Source organism: Primulina tabacum, chromosome 11 (assembly GCF_025594145.1).
Source record: "Primulina tabacum isolate GXHZ01 chromosome 11, ASM2559414v2, whole genome shotgun sequence".
Taxonomy (NCBI): Eukaryota; Viridiplantae; Streptophyta; class Magnoliopsida; order Lamiales; family Gesneriaceae; genus Primulina; species Primulina tabacum.
The window spans coordinates 390,335-401,764 of record NC_134560.1 but is presented as its reverse complement, the minus strand read 5'-3'; the positions used below and the strand labels follow the sequence as shown (position 1 = coordinate 401,764).

Genomic DNA, 11,430 nt, shown 5'->3' with positions numbered 1-11,430 from the left:
AGGGCTAACAAGAGTTCTATGATCATAGAGGCTCTTAAGTTATATACTTACCTGCGACTACATTCTACACAAAAAAATAGTAATTTTAGACACTATAAAAATGGCCTTCCCACTCAAGTATCCCTCTTCTTTTTCCTATCCCATGTCAAAATATCAGTATGTTAATCAACGAGTTAGGTTTGTACAGTGTGCAATATGCATCTATTAATCCGGTGGATTATAGGTTCATATCTCCATTATATCAAATTGGATTTCATAGGCTTTCCATCATCATATAATTAAAAATATTAACGGATAATGACATTTTATTTTAGAATACATATGGAAATTTGTCGAACAATACATAAGAACACTTGTTGAACACATGATTTCAACACAAATATACATAGAAATCATAATATATATATATATATATATATATATATATATATATATATATATATTTATCAAATCAATAACAATTAAATAAAGGAATCGTAGTTTTGAAATTTGAGGAACCTTCGATTATCTTTAGAGAGGAGAAAAACTCTATATTTTGTCTGAGAAAGAGATATATATGGGGTGATAATGATATTTTGTTCAATTAAAAGTTGAGTAGGTCTCTTGTGAGACGGTCTCACGAATCTTTATCTGTTAGACGGGTCAACCATACCGATATTCACAATAAAAAATACTACTCTTAGCATAAAAAATAATATTTTTCATAGATGACCCAAAAAAGAGTTATGTCTCACAAAATACGACCCGTGAGACCATCTCACACAAGTTTTTGCCTTAAAAATTTACCTAAATCTCGTGGATAAATAGAATATAATTTTTGAATTTCTACAATTGTGCCTAGTGTTTTAAAGTTTGTATGTAAAAAAATATATTAGAATTATTTGAAATCTATGAAATTATTAGATGTTTATATATTTTTATTGTTTTTAAAAATCAATATTTAATATTGCGTAGACTTTTATATTCTATAAAACAATAAAAATACAAACTAAGTTGGGCCTTATCAAAATTGTAAATGTCACGTAACCCTCTTATTGGATGGAAGGCTGTCATTTCATTTCATTTCAAATCTAATCTAAATCTAAAATCTAGAATATTAAAAATGGGTGTTTCGGGAATTTACTGGCCCATTCTCCAAGATCTCAAGAGACTCTTCATATTTGAAGCGCCGCACACTACTAATCCGATTTTTGTCTCCGACGATTTTCGTTCAAGGTTGGGTTTTTTTGTTTTTCATTTAGTGTGTTAATTTCTTGTAACCAATCCGAACACTTTGATCGTGTTTCTGACTGTCTTATTTTTTTTATGGTTATTTCATGATTGAAAACTAGATATATGCCAGTGCTTGCTTGCCTGCCCTTGTTGGTTGAAATTTTATATGAAAGCTGTAATTGTGTAACTAAAAAGGGTGCATAATAATACTGATGTTTAAGTGCGATGCAATCCTCAGTTCCGATGACTCGTTCTGCTCTGGATGAGACGTCTGCAAGTGGTGCGTTTGTGAGGAGTCCTTCCACTTTCCGTAATTTCATTTGCAGGGATCCCAATTCCTCTTTTCCCGCAGAGGCCGGGAGGTATCATTTGTATGTATCGTACGCCTGTCCCTGGGCATCCAGGTGTCTTGCGTGCCTGAAAATCAAAGGGCTTGACAAAGCCATCTCTTTTACGGTAAGTCTACCCCAACAACTTTCAAAGTCTTTCCAAAAGGGTTACTCTGCATTTTGTTTCCTCATAGACTCCTCATGCTTCTCTACCAGTCTGTCAAACCCCAGTGGGGAAGGACAAAGGATACCGATGAGCACATGGGATGGCTTTTTCCTGCTTCAAATTCCGAGGAACCTGGAGCCGATCCAGACCCTTTGAATGGTGCAAAAAGTATAAGAGATCTGTATGAACTTGCAAGTACGAATTACTCGGGAAAATATACGGTCCCGGTTAGTGCTGCTACTTTTGGTGGTAAATTTTTATTTCTACCCCTCTCCTATATCCAAGTATTACGTAACATTCTGCCAGGTTCTTTGGGATAAGAAACTCAAGACAATTGTCAACAATGAGAGCTCGGAGATAATCCGCATGTTCAATACAGAATTCAATGATATTGCTGAAAATGCATTGCTGGACCTTTATCCTCCCCACTTGCAACCGCAAATCAATGAACTGAATGATTTGATATATGATGAGATTAATAACGGGGTCTATAAATGCGGATTTGCTAAGAAGCAGGAACCTTACGATGTGGTAAATTACTCATAAGCATGGTGATCAAGAGGCCCCCCCTCCCCTCCCCCCCAATTAAAAAAAAAACACCCACCCACACCACCTCCACCACAAATGCTTCCCTCTGTTGTGGCCAAATTAATCTCGCTTCTTTCGGGAATTGTCTGAATTCTGTCTCGCTCTTCACTGTTTTGCAGGCTGTGACGAAATTATATGAAGCTTTAGATAAATGTGAGCAGATATTGAGTAAGCAGCGATATCTCTGTGGAGATGCACTGACCGAAGCAGATATACGCTTGTTTGTGACCCTCATAAGATTTGATGAGGTAAGACTTGTGATTTGAAGAAAAACTGCTTTTTGGACATGAACAAGTAACGTTAAAATACTTCTACTCAGATATCATTGAAACTCCCAATGATCCCAGTTAATTGATCCTCATAGAAGAGTGTCTTGGCTATGTGCTGCGTTAACCGTGTAAAATGTTCCTTTGAAATCATGAATCATCAGTGGATGTATGGTACTTCCATTCTGATTTTACTTGCATAGAAACAATGACAACGGAAAAGCAACAGCTGCTTGATACAATGTGAATTCCTTGTAATATGTATATGTTTATCAGTGGCAAGATTCGGTCTTGCACTCGTACCCAGACTCAGTAAAGGCGTGGCCTTGATGGTAGTCTTGTTTCAATTCCTGTACATTGATATATTTTACTGTAGTAAAGTGGTGAAATATGTTTCTTGGGTTTAGTCCTTGAATCGAAGTAGGACACTGTTATGATCCTGTTTTTCCCTTTGCAGGTCTATGCTGTTCACTTCAAATGCAACAAGAAGTTATTACGAGAGTATCCGAATATCTTCAATTTCACCAAAGACATATTTCAAATCCCTGGAGTCAGCGGCACAGTTCACATGGCCCACATTAAAAAGCATTATTATGGAAGCCAACCGACCATCAATCCATTTGGAATCATCCCTCACGGTCCAAATATCGACTATTCTTCTGCCCATGACCGGCACAGGTTTTCTAAGTAACGGGTTTTAGCTGAATGCTTTTAATGTGCTTATGAATGTGAATGGTTGATATTGTCTGTGCGCCTTTCCAGAAAAGGAAATTTCAGAGCGAATATTCGAGACATTTCAGAATCATGGCTGCTCTTGGAGTTTGTCATTTATTGAGTCTCATAGTGTGAATAATACCAAGAACATGTCTGATCTGTATTTTCTCCCCACCAGAATGTATGAAAGACAATCTTGTTTCACATTTATTATTTTCACGGATTTTCCTAAACAAAATATTTTAAATATTTACTAAAGGGCTTAATGGGCTTATTATGCCTTGACTAATGGGCCTAAGTTTGCACTTGAGTTTTAATTAAAATAAAAAGCCCTAAACACCTAAAACTAACCTCACAACTCACGCACACGACTCCTCACACACAAGGATTCCTCTTGGCAACCACCAACAACACACATACACGAAAATTCAAGGGAAGGTCACGTGGGTTTTGAGAGAAAATCAGCAAGGTTGCATCCCTCGTCTCCCCGCCGACGTTCTTCTCATTGCAAGCCATTTTTCATGCGTAATATACGCAAAGGCACGTCATAATTCTTTCTTTTCTCATCTATCACACCTTAATATGTATTTAATTATGTTTTGCATGAAAAACAAGTTATTCTTTTATTTATTTTCGTTTTATGCATAAACAAGTGTTTTGAAGCATGGTTTTTGATCCAAAACATGATTTATGTACACATGAAGGGGCTGCCATGTTATAGGATCGTAGGGCCATGTTTTTACACGAGTTAAGAGTCTTAGGATACACTTAATATGCTGCACACGAAATAAGAACACGCTGGAACCAAGCCGGTGTACGTTTATGTCATAGGGTTCGATTTCAAGGGTTAACCATGCGTGGCTCGGCTTGGGTGCAACCAGGGCTGTACTGGGTTATGGTTGGGTCAGGAGAGGAGTCCTAGCCACGCTAGGACTCGAGAGCAGTGGCTGGGAAGGAGTCCTAGCTAGGACTCCACCTGAGACAAGCCGCGCGAGGAGCAGCTGATGTGCTTGGGACTTGTTGCTCGGCAAGGGGATTAGGGCTGGGTAGGCTAGGTCTCTAGGGTCCTGAGAGGGTGCACAAGGGTCTGGGTCAGGGGCTGACTCGGTGGTTAGAGTCCTAGTAGGTTTTGAAGAGTCCTAGTGCTTGTATGATTCTCGGCCGCAGCGCATGGCTCACACAGATGGCTTCAGTTTGGGCTAGGTTCGAGTCCTAGGGGTCCTGTGGGTTCATAAGGGTCCAGGGGATGTCTAGTCTGAAGATGGCTCGGGCTGGTTCGGGCATGGCTCGATGAAAATGTAAGATGGTTCGAGGTATGCTAGGTTGGTTCGAAACTAGGGTTTAGTTGGCTAGGGTTTGAAACATGGTTCAACGGAGGTCAAATCATGGTTCACGAGTGCTAATTAAATATAAAAAGTCTATGTTTAAAATTTGGTAATTTTATATTCCAGTTTGAATTAATTCGGGAATTTAACACTCCGCGAATTAATAATTAAATAATAATTAGAAAGTCTAGAATTTAAGCTAAATAAAATTATGGAAAATTTAATCTAAGCTTAAATAATTATTTAGGATGGTCTAGAGTCGATGAAAGTAAGGAAAAGTCAAATTAGAGGAATTTTACGTCTAGGGGTAAAACCGTCATTTTACACCTAGAAAATAGTAAATGTCAGTCCAGTGCTCTGAATACTGTTTTATATGTTAAAATGATTATTTTAAATGTTTATGGATTTTTATAATATAATGTTGACGCTAAAAGATATATTGCATGCTTGGTTTTAAAAGAAAAATGATATATGCATGCCTTAATTTTTATAAAGTGATGGAAATATGACATGTTGAAGGTTGTGAAGTAATTGTGACTAATGCGAATACGATGATATGTGATGTAATGCCCGAGATTTGTATTCTGTTAATCTGAGATTACTGATTATGAATTGATATGATTATAGACGGATCACTCCGAGACCAGATTGGGTAAAACATATGAATTGTGTAAACTTTTGGACAGAAAGTGTGGCGTCCGAGCGGTAGGAAAAGACCGCCCGAGCGCCAATGCACCACGAGTTTAGAATTTGGACAGAATGTCTGGCGCCCGAGCGGTAGAAAATGACCGCTCGAGCGCCAGTGTTCAACAAGAATATGTTTCGGACAGAAGGTTCTGCGCCCGAGCGGTAATTTATAACCGCCCAAGCGCCGACTGAAATTCAAGAAGAATAAGCCACGTTTCTTCAGCATGCAAGTGGATGTATATATATGTATAATCCTTCATTTCCTCCCAGCAAAGAAACGAGAAGAGCTCTAGGGAAGCTACGAGAAATCCTTAGGCCTTTGCACCTCATAGAATTCTGATTTTTGCAAGATTCAGCCGTTAGATTTTCAATCCGACTTCAGTACCGTGTTTCTATCGACGAAAGCTTCAATTGGACGTAAGTTTTCTTATGTTCTGATATGAATTGAAATTATGATATGGAAGAAATCTTGATATGACTGATATATGGTGTTTTTGAGATATTAGACATCGTATAATTGAAACCAGATTGAAGAACAGATACCGTATGAAATTGTTATGATTTTCAGAATTGATTTGATTAAGATTTTGCAGATTCGATATCAGATTTGTGGCGTTATCGATTATGAGATGTTGAGATTGATATCTGATTGATACTGTATTATTGGGTATATTGAGATTGTGCCGTTATGCCGTTGAAACAGAATTAGACCGAGTTCTGATTATATCCAGGATTGATTGAGATTGTATATTGATATTATACTCCTCGATATTGTCTTTGCCAGATTGAGTATTGACAGACTTCGAATTCGAGACTTCGACTTCGTCAAATAGACAGAAAGAAAGGTATAAATCAATGTTGATCCGGGATTGCACAACTCGAGTTTGATTTAACTTGAGTTTCCCAAAATCACATACTTAATTGTCATGGCCTCGATATGTTGCAATGTTTAAGATTGATATGCTTATTCTATTGATTTATAGTTAAGCATATGTTATGTGAGAAGTCATGGGCAGATGTGCCTTGTCCTTGGGCTGATGTGCCTGATATTTGGCGGAGATGCCAATTTGGCGGAGAGGCCAAGTCTTTGGCAGAGGTGCCAAGACACCGGACGTTTGGTCATATCGATGTTGCCTAGGAGTAGAGCGACTTCTATCGCCGAGATTCGATATGGACAAGACCAAAGTCCATAAATAAGAACGTACCGCCACCACGATCGGGAGAGTAGGTGGGAGATTGTTACGTTCTTATTCAGATCGGGATCTCTAGATTAGGAAAGAGTCGAGTCAAAGATTATGAGTCAGAGTTTGATTTACAGTTCTATATCGATTCATGTCTTTCCGATTTGATACGTTATTGATATTTGTTTCATGCTTTTATATCTGTTTATATGATTGCATGTATACATGATTTATACTGGGAATGTATTTCTCACCGGAGTTATCCGGCTGTTGTTGTGTTTGTATGTGTGCATAACAACAGGTGGGACAAGATCAGGGTCAAGAAGAGGATGAGAGATTATACTTTAGCGTGGAGATTCGGACCCAGAAGTAGAATATGTTTCAGAAATTGATATTTAGTGGTTGAACCCTAGTTTGATTTTAATGTATTGAGTACAAGACATGTACTTTACTTTTGATATGTATATCAGATTGATTACATTACGTTTCCGCACTTGTATTTTTTTTAAAAAAAAATTTAGACCCTGTTTATCTTAATTGAGTTAATTATTTCCAAAGATGATTAAGAAATGAATTGGCGTCCGGGTCCCCACATGTGAATACATAAGGTCAAAGTTCAGTTGACGGGTGAGAGTGTCGCTGATGTCCCCGCCGCCCAGTGCTCTGGTTACATGTAGATGAATCCATTGACCCCTAATACGAATACGAAAGTCACAATTAACTGTAATATTCAAGCTTGGTGAACGGTACGATTTAAGATTTCTTATGTTTATGGAGTACTTGGTTAAGTTTAAGTATAGTTTTGATGTTAAGAGTTGTGATCTATGATTTATGGTGTTGTGACTATAGATGATGTGTGGTGATATTGTAGCGTCGTTGCGATTAAATTCATGACACTACAAAAAAAGCTTCAATCAACAACACTAATACGACAACGGTTTTTATTAAAACCGTTGTCTTTTTTCTTTTAACAACGGTTTTAACAAAAACCGTTGTCGTAGCCTAAAAAATCCCGCTAAAAGACAATGGTTTTTAAAAAACCGTTGTCTTTGATGTGTCTACGACAACGGTTTTTTAAAAACCGTTGTCTATGAGCGTTTTTTTTTGTTACAACAACGGTTTTTAAAAACTGTTGTCTAAGAGCTTTTTTTTTGCTACAACAACGGTTTTAACAACCGTTGTCTATGAGCGGTTTTTTTTTAGACTACAACGGTTTGTAACTTTTGGATGGTTTTTTTGGGCTACAACAACGTTTTTTCAAAAACCGTTGTCTATATAAGATTCTGTCAAGGGTCAAAGACAACGGTTCCGTTGTCGGATGGTTTTTTAACTACGACAACGATTTTTTAAAACGTTGTCGTTTCTTAGTGTATTATTTGGTTAAAGACAACGGTTTTTGAAAAAATGTTGTCGTAGTTTCTAATTTTTTTAAAAAAATCGGATTTAGCGATGGTTTTAAAAACCCGTCGCTAAATTTAGCAACAGTTACAGCCTCTTCGTCGCTAAATTTCGCGACGGTTTTTATAACACCGTCGCCGAATTAATTTAGCGACGGTTTGTTTTGTCGCTAAATTTAGCGACGGATTTTTTCAAAAACCGTCGCACAAGTGTCTATAAATATCCGCGTCAGTAGTTCCCCTAAGTCATTTTCTTAGTTAGTTTAATATCTCAAATTTTTTTTTCTTCCACGTTTTGCTACGATTTTCCTTAAACTTCAATTTTAAGTTAAAGATTATAAATATATTAATTTAGTAAGATTGTTAGTTTTTTTTTGTTAGATTTACAAAATTATAACCGTAATTTTTTTTTATTTTACTGAAAAAAATAGCGACGGTGCACCCGTTTTTTTTATAACCGTTTTTTTTTACAAAATTATAACCGTTTTTTTATTTTACTGAAAAAAATTGCGATTCGATTTTTAGTTGCAAAGTTTATTGTTGGCTTCAGGTGACAGTGCACCCGCACTGAAAAAGCTACCGCACCCGCGGTGATGGAACAGTATGGTTAGTGCACCCGCGGTCGGCTAGTGCACCCGCGGTATAAAAGTTAGTGCACCCGCGGTCGACTGTTTCGGATTTTTGGATGAGGTGCAGTAGGCGTAGCGCACCCGCGGTACAAGGACTAGCGCACCCGCGGTGCGTGAACAGTAAAGTCGTGTTTTGGAGTTTTTAGTGATTAAATAGAAGGGTTGGCTCACTTTTCTCTCATTCTCTCCACTCTTCTCGATTTCTTCAGCAAGGGAGACTAGGGTTCCTACTTTTCCATCTTTGATCCTTTGATTCAAGCTTATTGTTGGATTGTTGAAGTGAGAACAAGGTTCTTTTGGGTTCAAGGAGCTAAGGTAAGCTTATGGTTTAGTTATTCTTTGGATTTTGGTGTTGGGGAGAAATCATGGGTTTGTTGATTGTGTTGGTTTTATGGGTTCTATGGTATGAGTTTGTGATTATTAAGTTGTTGATGATTCAATTCATGGTTTATTGTTGTAGGATTTGTATCAAGAGATTAGAATCAAGGTTTCCATTGGTTGTAAGTGGAATTCATTCCTTGTGCTCACATGAATTATATGTATTGTATTTCAATGGTTTTAACATGTTATTCCCTTCCACTTGATTCATGTTATGTATTGATACACTTTGTTGTATATTAGAGGCATTTGTATATCTCAATTATGTCAAAGGGAATGAAAAAGAGAAAAGTATTCAAAGTGTTTGATTTAATGTCAAAAAGAGAGAGTTCAAATGATTTATTGGATTGATAAAGTGATAGTCAGAGATTGCATGCAATTAGTTGATCAACGACCATAGGCTTATATCCCAACAGAGTAATCGATTTATATCGATGGGATATAGGTACAGAGATAGAGATACTATTGAAATATCAATCCAACAGAGAAAAGAGAAATACCATCGTTATTGTTATGTTATACTATGTTATTCATGTTTCAAGAGTTAGATGGTATTTTATGATTTCAAAGCCATGTTTTACAGAGTATGATATGTATACATTGTTATGTAAGAGTTCCACTTGCTGAGTTTTATACTCATTCCAGTTATTCATGTGATGTAGATAAGAGTGACAAGCTGGGACGTTGATTGGAGCCGGGGTCATATGCATACAAGAGATGGAAGGAAGAAGATATTTTGCTAGCATTTTGACATGATCAAAAATGATATTTTGTATTTTGATGCAACTCTTTATTGATCATGTATATATTTTTGATTGTAAATATTTTATGTCAAGAGAATTTTAAATCCTTCCTCCCTTCAAGTAAAATTTTTAATTTCCGCTGTGTTATTTTATAAAATTGGTCAGAGGTGTTACATTTAGTGGTATCAGAGCAACGTTCTTCGGACCAATGCATATGACTTCGTCTACTTGCAACAGTCCGGGTATGTCTTCTTCTATATCTATTTATTGTTATTGGTTGATATGTACTATGTGAGCACATTGTAGGAGTTAATGCCTCCTAAGAGAAAGGCTTCAGAGGGTGAGGATAGCTTCTCATCGAGAGTTGTCGATGAGTTCGGCAAATTACTGAAAGAGCAAGCTAAGGTTCACAGTGAACAGATTCAACAGTTGCTCCGTTTGCAAGGTTCAGGTCAAGGTAGAGGCCAAGGGAGAGGGCAAGTGGTTTAAGCGGTTGGGACTGATGGGATCTTTACTGCTTTTAAGAGGATGGATCCGCCTGAGTTTGCAGGAAGCACTGATCCATTGGTGGCTGTAGAGTGGATTAAAGCACTTGAGGCGATATTTGATCATCTCAAGTATGAAGACAAGGACAGAGTTGGTTGTGCAGTATTCATGCTAGTCAAAGCTGCACGTATTTGGTGGAATGCTACCAAGGTAAGTGTTGATGTTCCGGCATTGAAGTGGCAAGATTTCACGGATCTTTTCTACGACAAGTATTTTCCTGATGCACTTCGAGCTCGGAAGGTGACTGAGTTTTTAGAGCTTCGTCAGGGAGGTTTGAATGTTGACGAGTACATTTTGAAGTTCGAGGAGGGCTGTCTGTTTGCCCCATATATTGCCTCCAATGACAAAGATAAGGGTGCTCATTTCATTAGACGACTTCGAGCAGAGATCAGAAGGGACATCAATATGTCTAAGGCGGTGACATTTAAAGATATTGTGGATAAGGCATTGTTAGCCGAGCAAGATGAGAAGGACATTGCTAGAGAGAGACAAGAGAGGCAACAGGCTATCGCTCAAAGAGGTCAAGGTTCGAGCCAAAGAGGGAAAGGCAGTTTCAAGGGGAAAGGAAAACTAGAGCCGAGTTCTAAAGCACCGACAATTCCATTTGATCCTGAGAAGCCGTCGTGTCCCAAGTGCAGTAGGCATCATATGAGAGAGTGCATATTTGGTACTCACACTTGCTACCGATGTGGCACTGCAGGCCATATCGCCAAGGACTGTCCGATAGGCTCGAGTAAAGAGAAGGTGCAGGGTCGCATCTTCACCATGACGAAGGAAGGTATAAACCATGATTCTTCTGTGATCTCTAGCACTATTTTAATTTCAGGCAGAGTAGCTACGACATTGATTGATACATGTGCCACTCATTCTTTTATGTCTGAACTATTTTTGAGATCTTTGGGTTTAGTTCCTTCTGTTCTTCCCCTCCAGTTTAATCTTGTATTGCCTTCTGGTGATGTGTTATGCCCGACGTCTATTGTGTATGCGTGTTCTGTTCAAATTGATGAGAGAGTTCCCTGATGTGTTTGAGGATGATGTGCCGGGTTTACCGCCGGACAGAGATGTAATGCCTGAAGTAATATCACAAGTTGTTGATTTAGTAATATGAGATTACTAAATAATTAATGATTTTTAAAGAATGAAATATGACATATTTTGGTCATATGAAGTCCAAATGATTTGAAATTTGGATATAACGTAGAAAACTCAAAGATATAGTTTGTCTGGTTCAAATGAATATACCGGTGTTAAAATGTTAATATGATATAT

At 37.7% G+C, this 11,430-nt stretch overlaps 1 protein-coding gene across 2 annotated transcripts; it reads left to right on the top strand.

Annotated features, from left to right (window-relative positions):
- The first annotated feature begins 1,078 nt into the window (after positions 1-1,078).
- On the top strand, positions 1,079-3,485 carry LOC142519107 (uncharacterized). Of its 2 annotated transcripts, XM_075622024.1 has the most exons (6): positions 1,079-1,215; positions 1,451-1,668; positions 1,758-1,934; positions 2,014-2,238; positions 2,415-2,543; positions 3,019-3,485. In XM_075622024.1, exons 2-6 carry the CDS (start codon positions 1,456-1,458, stop codon positions 3,250-3,252), a joined length of 978 nt encoding a protein of 325 aa, XP_075478139.1. In that variant the 5' UTR covers positions 1,079-1,215; positions 1,451-1,455; the 3' UTR covers positions 3,253-3,485. The 2 variants fall into 2 exon arrangements, with proteins under 2 accessions (XP_075478139.1, XP_075478138.1); XM_075622023.1 differs by lacking the exon at positions 1,079-1,215 and having other exon boundaries at positions 1,426-1,668.
- Positions 3,486-11,430: the final 7,945 nt, after the last annotated feature.